The 14,334-nt window shown below is 37.6% G+C and overlaps 3 protein-coding genes across 3 annotated transcripts; all 3 read left to right on the forward strand.

The window, feature by feature from the left end:
• The first annotated feature begins 1,159 nt into the window (after positions 1-1,159).
• zbtb8b (zinc finger and BTB domain containing 8B) lies at positions 1,160-4,940 on the forward strand. The gene is made up of 4 exons (XM_082185619.1): positions 1,160-1,261; positions 2,369-3,420; positions 3,501-3,658; positions 4,087-4,940. The coding sequence occupies exons 2-4, from the start codon at positions 2,397-2,399 to the stop codon at positions 4,390-4,392; spliced, it is 1,488 nt and encodes a 495-aa protein (XP_082041745.1). The 5' UTR covers positions 1,160-1,261; positions 2,369-2,396; the 3' UTR covers positions 4,393-4,940.
• A 354-nt stretch (positions 4,941-5,294) lies between these two features.
• LOC309510751 (tissue alpha-L-fucosidase-like) lies at positions 5,295-8,139 on the forward strand. Its single transcript, XM_082185620.1, has 8 exons — positions 5,295-5,807; positions 5,882-6,016; positions 6,175-6,312; positions 6,500-6,605; positions 6,696-6,896; positions 7,066-7,256; positions 7,677-7,779; positions 7,875-8,139. Exons 1-8 carry the CDS (start codon positions 5,449-5,451, stop codon positions 8,004-8,006), a joined length of 1,365 nt encoding a protein of 454 aa, XP_082041746.1. The 5' UTR covers positions 5,295-5,448; the 3' UTR covers positions 8,007-8,139.
• A 907-nt stretch (positions 8,140-9,046) lies between these two features.
• On the forward strand, positions 9,047-13,116 carry LOC309510752 (tissue alpha-L-fucosidase-like). The gene is made up of 8 exons (XM_082185621.1): positions 9,047-9,548; positions 9,625-9,759; positions 10,914-11,051; positions 11,225-11,330; positions 11,421-11,621; positions 11,791-11,981; positions 12,442-12,544; positions 12,638-13,116. Exons 1-8 carry the CDS (start codon positions 9,196-9,198, stop codon positions 12,767-12,769), a joined length of 1,359 nt encoding a protein of 452 aa, XP_082041747.1. The 5' UTR covers positions 9,047-9,195; the 3' UTR covers positions 12,770-13,116.
• The last annotated feature ends 1,218 nt before the right edge of the window (positions 13,117-14,334 follow it).

Here is a 14,334-nt window from a genome sequence, read left to right on the forward strand (position 1 = left end):
CATGAGCTGGCAGTACGGACATGTTAGGATTTGGGCATTGTGAAGACATCAGTCCTCACTCAGAGCAGGATCTATTTCAGAGCACATGTGAGTTTGTCATCTTGTCTCACAATGGTGGTCGACCACTATGCTGAAAAATAAACTACTTCTCATGAATGCGCTGTTCATCACCCTGTCAGCTGTGTAACAGTGCTGTAAATTAGCACTTGTTGAATCTTTTGACAATACCAACTGTTTCAGGGATTTTGCTCCCTCGTCTGGTGATAGTGGTAATTGCACTTTCTTCATTGCCCCTTTTTCATAGTAGCTATCCACCTTATTTTTAAAGGGATAGTTCACCTAAAAATGTATTTTATTTATTCACCCCTCATGTTGATCCAAACCTGTACGAGTTTCTATCTTCAGTTGATCACAAAAGAAGATATATTAAAGAATGCTGACTGCACCCATTGACTATTTTCTTCCTCCTATTGCGGTCAGGTCAGGCGACGAAGGTAATAATTTTGAGAGAACAGTTCCAAATCTCTGGGACTTCTAGTGTTAAAATGCATAAAAAATCCACCAATGCAGTGGTGTCTGATATCACAAACAACTCCAATCAGACATTTTTTAGCCCAGTAAATTGACACGCGTCAGGTTTGAGAGTGAAAGAGAAGACAGGAAAATATAGCTATAATAGCTAAGCTAAGTGATTACTGAATATTTTTACCCATGTTTCATCCACCAAATTATAAATTCTTCCTGTGAATTGATGAAGAAAGTAACCTTAAGCTTAAGAGTTAATGCCAAAAAAGTCCACAATTCATTTATCTATTTAATTTAATTTAATTTAAATTAAAATTATGATAAATTAACAGTCTCTCTATTTCAATATATTTGAATGAAGTAATGAGTCATGACGACAAAAAAATTAAAATAAAGAAAGAAATACTATAATCAGCATGGCATATATGGGAATGACTCCATAACGGAGCTTCAAACTATCTCTCTTTCAGTTCGTCAGTCCTCTCTTCGGTTGTACAGTCTAAATCAGAGTGCTTTTAGAGTGTAATAGACATTCTCTGGTGTAAATAAGTGGCTGACACCTAAAGTAGTGCACTGCACTATATAGGGGATAGGGGGCGTTTTCGGGGTTACTCCGCCTTACTCCGCCCGCTACTATGGCAGCGACAGGAAGTATAACGTAGAAATCAGGAAGCAGCTCGTCAGGGAGACATTTTTAAAAGACCATCATGAACAAAAACAAAACATACACTTGAATGTAAGTATTTTTTTTTTTAAATCACTATTGTCTAAAATTCAGTTTTTAGCATCAAATATATTTAAAAAAATTAAATACTTGTTGTTCCGTGTGCACGCACGGATTGCTTCCCATAATTCGGTTATTACTTAACTCCATTGCTGTAAAACACAACATATGGTAAAATAGCATTTTGTTATTCGTGAATTATAACCATTGATGTGTAGCACGAGCTCGATTTGGTCAATTTTTGATATTATTGTGACAGTGATTCGATTGTCTGTTTAAATATCCCAGCTTAAATATCTCACCTTATGGTGAATTGTGCATTAATTTAACAGTGTGACAATGGTATGATAGTCAGTATGCATTTCATTCTAGTTGATTAGTTTCGTTGTTCAGTGGTCAAGATATCAGTGAAATCTTACAAAAAATTATCTATGAATTTAAAACTGGGACAATCGTTTTTTTTTATAGTTATTTATTTTATATATATATTTAAAAAAAATCCATATACAATTATTATGATGTTTGCAGGTCAAACTGACCGTAACTGGTTGTACAATTTACCAAAAATCACACTATAAAAAATTGTTATAGTAACCATTACAAAAGCAAGCAGTACACACACACACACACACACACACACACACACACACACACACACACACACACACACACACACACACACACACACACACACACACACACAAAGCATTAAGAAATATTACGAAAATTACTTAAATGCGTAACAAAACTAAATATGATTATGTATTAATTTAACTGTGAATATACCTTTTTACCTTATAAGATATTATTTTATGCTTTTTGGAAATAGGTCTTTAATTGGGCTTATCATTTTATATTTTAGGCTCAAAGTACTAATTATGTGCTTTTTGCAAATGTAATTGTTGCAAGTGTTAGTAGACTTTAGTTAATGATTATTATTATTTTATTATTATTTACTTCCACTCAACTAGTTTAGATGTGTGACAAAAAACGGGGACGTCTCTTCACCCTATTTTATCGGTTAGTGAAGCTTATATAAGAGTTTGAGAATATGCAATTATTTCATAGGATATCTTTCTCATGATTCATTGATTTATTTTTTAACTTCTACCCTGCCAGAGAAACGAATGGCTGTCCTACGGTGAATATGGAGGTTCCTTCCTATCTGTCCAGGCTCTTGACTGAGCTGAACGAACAGCGTAAGAGGGACTTCTTCTGTGACTGCAGCATCATAGTAGAGGGACGTGTTTTCAAAGCACATCGTAATATTCTCTTCGCCAGCAGTGGTTATTTTCGGGCTTTGCTGGTGCATTACCTGAAAGACAATGGCCAGCGACACAGCACGGCCTCTCTGGACATCGTCACAGCCGAGGCGTTCTCCTTCATCCTGGACTTTTTGTATTCGGGTCACCTGGACCTGCGCAGCGAAAATGTCATTGAAATAATGTCAGCTGCTAGCTACCTGCAGATGACCGATGTGGTGAACTTTTGTAAGGGCTACATTAAATCATCCCTGGAGATCTGTAACAGGGAGAGGGAGAGAAACAAGGACCGGGAGGGTTTGGATCATTGTGCAACCCCAGTTTCAGTCACCAGTGCCCCTGTGGCATCCACTTCCGAAGCCGACCAAAGGACCTGTCAGGTCACCGAAGCCCTCAGCCCTGATGATGCCCCAACGGCTGCTATCTGCACACCAGCGGCCACCAGTAGTAAAGACTCAGAAAGCGAAAACTCTCAAGGAGCATTTCTCAACCATCACCCCATGAATGCTCCACTGAAGGTCAGTCCAGGCCCGGATTTAGTCAACTCATCCACCCCAGGTCTGCTTCTGGGGTTGGTGCACCCCAAAATAGAGTATGACCCTGATGAAGAGGGCGAATCTTCACGGGAATCCAAAGAAACGACTCTTTATCAAGGCCCAAATCACGATGGAGAGAGAACGGGTAACACTAGCCCGGCTCCAAGCACTGAGCGCTCCTCTGTATCATTTGCTAACTGTCCTATGAAGCAGTTTCCAGATGTGCTGTACAGAGGGGGGATGAACCCTAACCGGGATGAACACTATTCCCAGAGTTTGGGGTACGTTGGGTTCGGCCGTGGTGATGATGTACTTGGTCCTGCGGTCCCCTGTGGGATGGAGATTCAGAATGACTGGTATGGGGATGATCCAGGTGAGGGATGCTGGATAAAATTGCTACAGTAACACAATCATTTTTGATTTGTGTCGTAATTTATATGTGTGTTTACACAGGGAGACTACACAAATGTCCGTTCTGCCCATATACAGCCAAACAGAAGGGCATTTTGAAAAGGCACATTCGCTGCCACACAGGAGAAAGGCCGTATCCTTGTGAGGTGTGCGGCAAACGCTTCACACGACAAGAACATCTTCGCACTCATGCAATTTCTGTAAGTCTTCATAAGCCCTGAGGAATATTTGAATGTGTAGCTATAGAGCTGCCAAAGATTGCTTAAAAGTATTGCACACCGTTAACCCATTTGTCGAATTTGCTATAAATCTGTTTCATTTTGTTCTAAAGACTGGCCAGAGTAAGAACATGAGCAGGTGTCAATATTAAATGCACACAGTAATCCTATTACTGAACTCTCGTTTATTTACTAATTACAGGGTGACATTTTATACATCATTTTTTTATATCTTCATGCCTATAGTTGCATTTAGCAGATAAGAGCTGAATGATAAAATGCATTAATACAAATGCACTACATTAAAAATACAGGAAAATTCAAGCCAGTTCAAATTGAGGTGGATTGTGATCAATTATTTTATCGATTTATGTATCAGTATGTTTAAATCTATATTTTTTGTTTTGAAGGTCCATCGCTCCACATGGCCCATTGTTTGCAAAGGCTGTCGTCGAGTGTTCTCAGGCATTGTGTCCCAGGGAATGAAGCGTTTTGGACTTTGCGATGGCTGCACCTTTGTTACTACAACTAATGAGGATCCCTCCTCCATGAACCTCAGCATTCAGTCTGAAGCTATGGAGAGGGGTGCTAGAGACTCTGATTGGCCCATGTTTATAGTGGAAGGGGATGAAGCGGAGGCGAGTGCTAGACAGGATGATAAGCAGAATGTTGCAAAGCAGCTTGGGGAGAATGGCATGGTAGGTTCATTGCCATAGTTGCACTTGTTTACCAAAAAAATTGACTTTGTGAAGTACACACAGTAATAGCCTGAGGCAGGGTGTGACCAACATTCTACTGGTAACAAACTACCGGTTTAGTCGCTTTCTTTAATATATTTTTGTGGATTAGAAAAGACGGTTAATTATTTGGTGAAATGAAAAGATTAATTTGTATTCGAAACATTACACAGCTGGGAAGGCTTTGAAACATTATGTTTGGGTTTAGTACAAATCTACAGTAGCTAATTGTGGATTATGAACATTTTGCTGTATGACAATGAGGGCACAACAGATTTGAATGTGTTGTGGCAGTTGTGTGAATAAATATTTTATGCTTTAAAGTGATCTGCTTTAAACACTTTTCAGGGACTGTTTCAGTGGTCTTGTCAATTCACTTGTTTTATTAGATAATTACCTTTGTTATTTGCCAAGAAGTTATGAAAGTCAAAATGCTTGTTTTTTTTTTTTTATTACATTTTGTTTTTGTGAAAGCAATTAAAATATCTTCTTTATAAAAGAAAACATTTACAGTGTATTGATCAGTACTGATGGGAAGTTTGGAACCCTTGTCTTTTTACTAGTGTAGTCTGATTCCTGAGCAGATGACTCTTATTAGCCTGTTTATTTTAGTGAATCAAAAATATACAAAAACTTATAAAAACATAAGAATCGGGAACAACTGTTAATTGCGGTCCCTGTCCCCATAGATATATAAAATAGTCAGGGATATTTTCTTCAATCCACTTATGAGAGTTATGGCAAGTTGGCCGGACCAATATGGCGGCGCTGTTGACGTACGATCCAGCGGCCAATGAGGCGTGTATGTATTTTGCATGCGCCCAAACTGCCCATTTAGCAGGTAAGTCATGGGTTTTGTCCCATGTGTAATGTCATATGATAAACCAGGAAATAGAAACTGGTTGTTCTTGTTTTTGGTTATGTGTGTTAAGGGACACACATAACCAATTTGAAGTGTTAAGGGAAGTCGGCAGAAATTCACTTTTACTGATCTCAGCAGACGCGCGCGCTCACGTCTGTGAGGTGTGATAAATCATGCAGGTGAGTGTGAGTCTGAGTCAGATATCGCTGGTTCTTTGTCTTCTATCATGCGCCTCCTTAATTGGTGCTCGATATACACCAGACTGGGCCAGTCTGGACTCCAGACCTCTGCCTGAATGGTACGACGAGGTGAAGTTCGGTATCTTTGTTCACTGGGGGGTGTTTTCAGTGCCCGCGTTCGGCAGCGAGTGGTTCTGGTGGTACTGGAGAGGCGCACACGTATCTGATTATGTCCAGTTCATGATTAAGAACTATCCCCCTGGATTCAGCTACCCGGACTTCGCACCTGATTTCCACGCGCAGTTTTTTGATCCTGACGAGTGGGCTGATATCTTCGAAGCTTCAGGAGCAAAGTAGGTACTTACGATATGCAATATGCGTGTTTATTCTAAATATTTATAATTTTGTTTTTTTTTATTATTTTCAGATATGTGGTGCTCACATCAAAACACCACGAAGGCTTCACAAATTGGGGGTCCCCATATTCCTGGAATTGGAATTCTGTTGATAATGGACCTCACAGGGATCTTGTTGGAGATTTGGGCAATGCAATAAGAAAGAGGTATTGTGTAGATAATTGCAACAAATGCTACGGTATATCTTTTTATATATTCACATTTATTTATCCATACATTTTCAATGAACTGTCTCTTTTTTCCTTGGCAATAACTGTGTAAGTGTATCCCTAATTTAATAAAGTAACTTTTCCATTTTTATTAGATCTCTGCATTATGGACTTTACAACTCTCTGTATGAATGGTTCAATCCCATCTATCTGAGTGACAAGGAAGCTGGTTTCAAGACTCAGGATTATGTTGCAAAAAAAGCTATGCCAGAACTCATCAGTCTTGTCAACAGGTAATTTTTTTTGCATCAGTCATGTGATGATACAGGCTGGAGAGGGAAGAACAATTGTTTATAAGCCTGATTGTTATGTTGTATTTGTCTGTCTAAAGATAAACCTTTACAGCCTACATATTGTATATGGTTTTACATTTATGAATCCGTTCATTGGTGAATAATTTTTTATTTTTTTACATCTCAGGTACAAGCCAGACTTGATTTGGTCAGATGGGGACTGGGAAGCACCTGACACTTATTGGAACTCTACAGAATTCCTCGCCTGGCTCTACAACGACAGTCCGGTCAAAGTGAGATTATCACTTCATGCCATTCTTATTTTAGAACGGTCTCAAATAGTAATTCTGATCATAATGACTGCATTATTGTGCTCCTTACAGGATGTGGTGGTGACCAATGACAGATGGGGGAATGGCTGTTACTGTAAACATGGAGGTTATTTCAACTGTGCTGACAAGTTCACTCCTGGACAGCTGCCCAATCACAAGTGGGAGAAATGTCAGTCAGTGGACACAAAATCATGGGGGTATCGCCGAAATATGAAACTAACCGAACTGATGGATCTACCATCCATCATAAAGGTGCGATGTGTTGCTATTGAGCAAAAGTGCTTCCCTCAGATGATATTACTAGATTCCTGCATTAAAAATAATGTATATGAATGAAACATGGACACAAAATTGTATGAAAGTTCATGTGGTGTCTAATGAGTCAAGTAAGTTTTTAACCTCTCATATGTTGTGACCGCAGGACCTGGTCTACACCGTGGCCTTAGGGGGGAATTACCTGTTGAATGTGGGACCCACAGCAGACGGCGTGATCGCACCTGTCTTTGAGGAGCGTCTCAGAGGAATTGGAGTTTGGCTGAAGATCAACGGTGAAGCCATCTATGGAACTAAACCTTGGAGAGTTCAGGCTGAGAATGCTACTGTTCTTGCCTGGTGAGTTGATGTTTTTAAACTTCCTCTTATCTTTATATTCCTCACAGTTCCTTTAAAAAACTTTCAGAAGCTCCAACTGTGAACTACTGTGTACTTATTCTCACTTAATTAATATTCATGAGCTAAGCAGATATGGTTTATATTGTGTGGCCCTTGCTCCTCAGTTTTCATCATTCCAACGCTCCAGATGGAAGGCTGTAGATGTCAAATATTTTCAGGGCAAATGTTTGTGTTGACATGTCAGTAAACCGATCATATGATTGTCATTAAGGATTTGAATTCTTCTTGGTCTATATAAATAGCCTGGATTTCTTTGAGTCAACTATAGTCTTTTCCTTCTCTCACTGTTTCTGGAATGTTGGTTTGGACTTAATTAGCCCACTCATTTTTGTTTTCATTTTTTATTTTTTTTTATTCCAGGTATACTTCAAAAAACACCAGCACTGTGTATGCGATCTTCACCTCCAATCCCATGCAAAACTCCTTTAAGCTTTCTATGCCCAAAACCTCCGACAGCACAGTGGTAAATATTTATAAATTAGTTCGAATTTAGGAACAAAATACTTTTTTGGGGGGGGGGTAAGACATCAATTAATTATCTTTTGCAACTCTGTTCAGGTGACTTTGTTGGGGAATCCTGGGCCTTTGAAATGGGCTCCTCTGAAATCAACAGGACTGATAATTCTCCTGCCTGATCTGCCTTTCTCACCCGCTGAAGCCTGGACACTCAAGCTGGACGGGGTGGCCTGAAGCCTTTCAACTTTTTAAAAGAGATTTTAATGACATTTGTTTTAAGAAAGTTTTGTATAAATGAGTTGTTGTTGTTTTTTATCATAGACTAATTGATATGATTGCTTAATAAAAAATTACCAACTGATTGACACACCAAAACCAAATGTCATTTTTAATTTAACAATCTTATACCATTGCATATTGGATACCTTGGAACCCAGGGCTAAAATGGAAACACAATTTCAACTGATGCTAGTGTCATTTTATTATTTGCCCAAAATAAACAGACTTATAGTGAAGGGGAAAAAAAGTCTTTGTAATAGACAACGGGGGTGAGGCAGGGTGTGCCTAATGTTCTACTGGTAACTAACTACCAGTTTAATCACTTTTCCTTTAAATTATTTGTGGAATAGAAATGATTATTTGGAAATTATTTGTTGGAATTAAAAGGTAAATTTTTTATTGGAAATATTAGACAGCACTGGGTAAGTTGTGTAATGTTATGTTTAGGGTTTTGTATACATTTGCAGTGGCTTATTATGGATTATGTTTGAATACATATTTTAAAGTACACTTTTTAGGGACAATGTCAATGGTCTTGTGTTTTAATTTAATTAATTAACTGTTACGAGTATGTCTGTAGTCATGAACCTAAAAACATGCTGAACTGAACTTTTTTAGGTTGCAAAAGAAAAGGTGGTTACAGTCAGTCTATATTTATCCAGGCTATTTTGTAGGCCTACATTATTTGTAGACTAGCCAATAAACATTGGTTTTGCTATTTATCAAGAAGTTGTTCAAGTCATATTGCTTATTTTTTTCATTTGTCTTTTAAAAGGCAATTTAACATTGTTTTATAATATTAAAGGTGGTAAAACTGGCATTTCCCCTTTTACAAAAGAAAGAGTTCCAGGGATCAGTTCGAACGGGAAGCGAAAGCTTTTTCTTTCACCAGAAAAGACCGATTCCCGTTCCCGAACAAACGTTAAACTCATTTGGTTCCCCATCCTTTGTTACGAGTGGTTAGAAGGGAAGTCATGTGTTGTAGTCACATGTTTGATGGCATAATGGTTAACCAGGAAGAAAATAAAAGCGTGTTGTTTGAGTCTGCATTATGCTGAATCGTAAGTTAAGTCGGCAGAAATCTCTAATGCGGAAATGTGTGCATACTGACATTCATACATTATGTGTCTGTAAGTGATCAATCATGCAAGTGAGTCCGAGTCAGATATCGCTGGTTCTTTGTCTTCTATCATGCGCCTCATCAATCGGTGCTCGATATACACCAGACTGGGCCAGTCTGGACTCCAGACCTCTGCCTGAATGGTACGACGAGGTGAAGTTCGGGATCTTTGTTCACTGGGGGGTGTTTTCAGTGCCCGCGTTCGGCAGCGAGTGGTTCTGGTGGAACTGGAAAGGCGCACATGATCCTGAATATATCCTGTTCATGATTAAAAACTATCCCCCTGGATTCAGCTACGCGGAATTCGCACCTGATTTCCACGCGCAGTTTTTTGATCCGGACGAGTGGGCTGATATCTTCGAAGCTTCAGGAGCAAAGTAGGTACTTGCGATATGCGTTAGCATGCTTCCTGTTTGTGGTTTACGTATTTATAATTTTGTTTTTCATCCTCAGATATGTGGTCCTCACATCGAAACACCACGAAGGCTTCACAAATTGGGGGTCCCCAAATTCCTGGAATTGGAATTCTGTTGATAATGGACCTCACAGGGATCTTGTTGGAGATTTGGGCAATGCAATAAGAAAGAGGTAGCTATGTGTTCTTTTAGAGACTGGTAACAAATGCTACATTGTCTTTCCAACGCGGAAATATCCGGGGATATTAATATATCATCAGTGGGAACCATTACAAAACATATGCAAACTCTAGTAGATAGACCTCGTCTTAGAACAAAATTCAGTCATTTAAGTATTACAAAATTATATTTTTCAGCAACAGAGATGTCTTATTTTACTGTTGTTCTTTATAGATATTAAAGAATAATAAAAAAATCACATTTAACTGAGTATGAATACAACTGAAAAATAAGTGTAAAATTGTTTTTGACTCCTCTTTAAAGAAACAACATTGCTAAGGAAACCCTTCCTTGAACATATAATAAAGTCATAAATGTCGATTTATTATTTTAAACTGAGTTTCGTTGACTTTGTTTGGAATTACATATTGACAAATACATTAAAAATTCTTTTTTTTAAATGCATTTCGCCCCAAAATATTAACATATTTACCATAGATCACCTGAATAGCTGAAAATGTCTGTAACAAATTTTTTACCTTTGTTAAACTAGTCTATCTTAAAAAAATAGACAGATACATAGTTTGAGTGCATAAGGAAATTTAATATAATATAATTCGCAGTGCTTCATGGGACTGTGACGCTCTTGCAGAATCATGGGTAATGTACTTGTTCACCAATAATCTGTTAAATGTGATTTATAAAAAAAAAATTTAAAAAAATAATGGAGGCAGCTAGCTTCAACAGAGGCATATAGCATTGCCTTTTAGTAGCTTGCAGTAGGTCTGTCTTTAAAGGTTACAAGTTATCAATAAAATCAATTCCTCTATGGAGAAAATTAATGGGATGTTTATTTCCGGAACCCAACAGTTGCACTCTATAAATTACTAGAATAATAACAAAGTGAAGTAATTGGTAAAACAATTTACGCTGCAAACCACTGTGTTTATGACTATAAAATAATATGATAACAAAAACGAGTTTACAACATCAAGTAGCATAACAGACTGCTTGTACAACTTCAGCTGACACGAAGCCTTGCACATTCAAATTCAAAATGGTTGTGACTGCTCTTATGTTAAAAATGTGGTGGATATCTCAGTACGTTTTTTTGAGAACTTTTTCTTTTCTAAATTTTAACCAAAAATGTTCAATTTGTTTTATTAGGTCACTACATTATGGACTCTACAACTCTCTGTTTGAATGGTTTAATCCCATCTATCTGAGTGACAAGGAAGCTGGTTTCAAGACTCAGGATTATGTTGCAAAAAAAGTTATGCCAGAACTCCTCAATCTTGTCAACAGGTACATTTGCATCAGTCATGTGATGATACAGGCTGGAGAGGGAAGAACAATTGTTTATAAGCCTGTTTGTTATGTTGTATTTGTCTGTCTAAAGATAAACCTTTACAGCCTACATATTGTATATGGTTTTACATTTATGAATCCGTTCATTGGTGATGTTTTTAACATCTCAGGTACAAGCCAGACTTGATTTGGTCAGATGGGGACTGGGAAGCACCTGACACTTATTGGAATTCTACAGAATTCCTCGCCTGGCTCTACAACGACAGTCCGGTCAAAGTGAGATTATCACTTCATGCCATTCTTATTTTAGAACGGTCTCAAATTGTAATTCTGATCATAATGACTGCATTATTGTGCTCCTACCAGGATGTGGTGGTGACCAATGACAGATGGGGGAATGGCTGTTACTGTAAACATGGAGGTTATTTCAACTGTGCTGACAAGTTCACTCCTGGACAGCTGCCCAATCACAAGTGGGAGAAATGTCAGTCAGTGGACACAAAATCATGGGGGTATCGCCGAAATATGAAACTAACCGAACTGATGGATCTACCATCCATCATAAAGGTGCGATGTGTTGCTATTGAGTAAAAGTGCTTCCCTCAGATGATATTACTAGATTCCTGCATTAAAAATAATGTATATGAATGAAACATGGACACAAAATTGTATGACAGTTCATGTGGTGTCTAATGAGTCAAGTAAGTTTTAAACCTCTCATATGTTGTGACCGCAGGACCTGGTCTACACCGTGGCCTTAGGGGGGAATTACCTGTTGAATGTGGGACCCACAGCAGACGGCGTGATCGCACCTGTCTTTGAGGAGCGTCTCAGAGGAATTGGAGTTTGGCTGAAGATCAACGGTGAAGCCATCTATGGAACTAAACCTTGGAGAGTTCAGGCTGAGAATGCTACTGTTCTTGCCTGGTGAGTTGGTGTTTTTAAACTTTCTCTTATCTTTATATTCTTCACAGTTCCTTTAAAAAACTTTCAGAAGCTCCAGCTGTGAAAACAGTGTCACCTAGAGACCTTTATCAGTATAACAGGAAGTATGGAAGAAAATTATAATTTAAGATTCGTAGGCCACTGCATAAAATTATTGCCAATTATAAGTGCCTCACTTAATTAAATTAATATTCATGAGCCAAGCTGATAGGGGTAGGTTGAAGTGAAATAGTTGGAATCTAGAGTGAACACAAACTTTTACCCTGAAATGATGACATGTGACCGATCATTCTTGGTCTTTTTATAATTAGCCTGGATTCCTCAACTGTAATTTTGCTTTCTTTTCTGTACGTTTCTGGAGTTTTAGTTGAGTTATAGTTAGCCTGTGATGTAGTTCTTTCACAGCTTTAATATAATGTTTTATATTTTACTTTAATTTCAGGTATACTTCAAAAAACACCAGCACTGTGTATGCGATCTTCACCTCCAATCCCATGCAAAACACCTTTCAGCTTTCTATGCCCAAAACCTCCGACAGCACAGTGGTAAATATTTATGAATTCATTAGAATTTAGGAATAAAATGTAGTTTTTTTTTTGGTAAGACATCAATGAATTATCTGTTGCAACTCTGTTCAGGTGACTTTGTTGGGGAATCCTGGGCCTTTGAAATGGGCTCCTCTGGAATCAAAAGGACTGATAATTCTCCTGCCTGATCTGCCTTTCTCACCCGCTGAAGCCTGGACACTCAAGCTGGACGGGGTGGCCTGAAGCCTTTAAAACAACTGTGGAGATTTTAATGAAATTCAGGAATGTGATTTTATATATATTTATACAGATTTCTGTATTTTCCTACTTGACAAGTATGAACTATGTGAACCATGAAATAGTCTTAATCATTAAACAAACTGCAAAATGAGACACTAAATGAGAGTACAAATCGGCAATGGCAAGTATACAGTATGAAACTGTTGGTGTGAATTATTAAATCTCAAAGACTTTTTTTTTGGCCACATGCCTGGTTTTTGTAATACATTTGTTTGAAGAAAGTTTTTTATAAATCAAGTTAATTTTTTTATTGTAAAGATTGCTCAATTAAAATGACCAAGTGAAAGACACATCAGAACCAAATGTCAGTTTCAAAGTTTTTTTATCATTGCATTTAATGGTTTAATCTACATGTGGATAAAATTGAAACGTCATTTCAGCTGATATTTGAGTTATTTTACAAAGCAAACTTAATAACATACAAAACATAGTCATATATACTATTTAAATTTTATACATTGTACATTTTATATATAAAGTTAATCTCTGTGTAAAAGAAAGCCTGTAATACTCAAAATTGTTTGTTTGTGCACATGAATGTGTGTGTGATGTAACAACACATGCACAGTTCTAAAGCATTGATCTTTGCAAGCACATTAGTGATACATATGTAAACATGAACATACTCCCTGAACACTAATTCATTGTTAGCAGCCATATCACCTTGTAGCCTAAGACTAGTTGCCCACTGAAGTTAAGCATGCTTGAGCCTGGTTAGTTCCTGGATGGGAGACCTGGGTAAACTAGGTTGCTGCTGGAAGAGGTATTAGTGAGGCCAGCAGGGGGCGCTCACCCTTTGGCCTGTGTGGGTCCTAACACCCCAGTATAGTGATGGGGACACTATACTGTAACAATACACCATCCTTCGGATGAGACTTTAAACCGAGATCCTGACTCTCTTCGGCCATTAAAAAGCCCAGGATGTCCTTCCAAAAAAAGAGTAGGTAAGTGCTTTGAGTGCTAAGAAAAGCGCTATATAAATGTAACAAATTATTATTATTATTCATTTTCAATGGTGGGTCATTTTTGACCAGTATAACCTCAGATCATTAATACCTACAATCAGTCAGTTTAAAAAATAAATACAAAACCTGTCCTAATTGAAAGAAAAGTTGACAAAGAGATTTATTAGCTATTTTTTGTAGGCCGGTCATTTTTGACCTTGAACACCGCAAGTGTAAAAAGGGTATACGTTTTAGTCCAATGAGATAAAAAAAAAAAAAAAAAAAAATTGGGAGTAAAAAAAAAAATTACATTCTAACATTCAGCATAAGCAATATAAAGCAGTGCTTGCAGTAACAAACAACAGGCACTGAATAATGATATTATAAACTAAATTAAATGCAAAAACAAAAACAGTGAGCATACAATGTGCATTGTGCAATAATAAAGCTGTAGATATATGCATAGCAAGAAAATGATGACAAAAAAAAACAGGTAAAGTTAAATTATTTTAAATTATTTATGTTTGATACAGGAATTGCACATCTTAAATACAGTAACATGAT

Source organism: Leuciscus leuciscus, assembly GCF_965113295.1.
Source record: "Leuciscus leuciscus genome assembly, chromosome: 12".
In the NCBI taxonomy this organism is placed as follows: domain Eukaryota; kingdom Metazoa; phylum Chordata; class Actinopteri; order Cypriniformes; family Leuciscidae; genus Leuciscus; species Leuciscus leuciscus.

What these genes read in the sequence shown, in the direction of transcription:
- zbtb8b (XM_082185619.1), top strand. Translation starts at nt 2,397, where the DNA reads ATGGAGGTTCCTTCCTATCTGTCCAGGCTCTTGACTGAGCTGAACGAA. An exon ending in CTGGTATGGGGATGATCCAG is followed by an intron (nt 3,421 to 3,500) that starts GTGAGGGATGCT and finishes GTGTTTACACAG; the next exon opens with GGAGACTACACAAATGTCCG. An exon ending in TTCGCACTCATGCAATTTCT is followed by an intron (nt 3,659 to 4,086) that starts GTAAGTCTTCAT and finishes TTTGTTTTGAAG; the next exon opens with GTCCATCGCTCCACATGGCC.
- LOC309510751 (XM_082185620.1), top strand. Translation starts at nt 5,449, where the DNA reads ATGCAGGTGAGTGTGAGTCTGAGTCAGATATCGCTGGTTCTTTGTCTT. An exon ending in GGCAATGCAATAAGAAAGAG is followed by an intron (nt 6,017 to 6,174) that starts GTATTGTGTAGA and finishes CATTTTTATTAG; the next exon opens with ATCTCTGCATTATGGACTTT. An exon ending in AATGCTACTGTTCTTGCCTG is followed by an intron (nt 7,257 to 7,676) that starts GTGAGTTGATGT and finishes TTTTTATTCCAG; the next exon opens with GTATACTTCAAAAAACACCA.
- LOC309510752 (XM_082185621.1), top strand. Translation starts at nt 9,196, where the DNA reads ATGCAAGTGAGTCCGAGTCAGATATCGCTGGTTCTTTGTCTTCTATCA. An exon ending in CTCCTCAATCTTGTCAACAG is followed by an intron (nt 11,052 to 11,224) that starts GTACATTTGCAT and finishes TTAACATCTCAG; the next exon opens with GTACAAGCCAGACTTGATTT. An exon ending in ATCTACCATCCATCATAAAG is followed by an intron (nt 11,622 to 11,790) that starts GTGCGATGTGTT and finishes TTGTGACCGCAG; the next exon opens with GACCTGGTCTACACCGTGGC.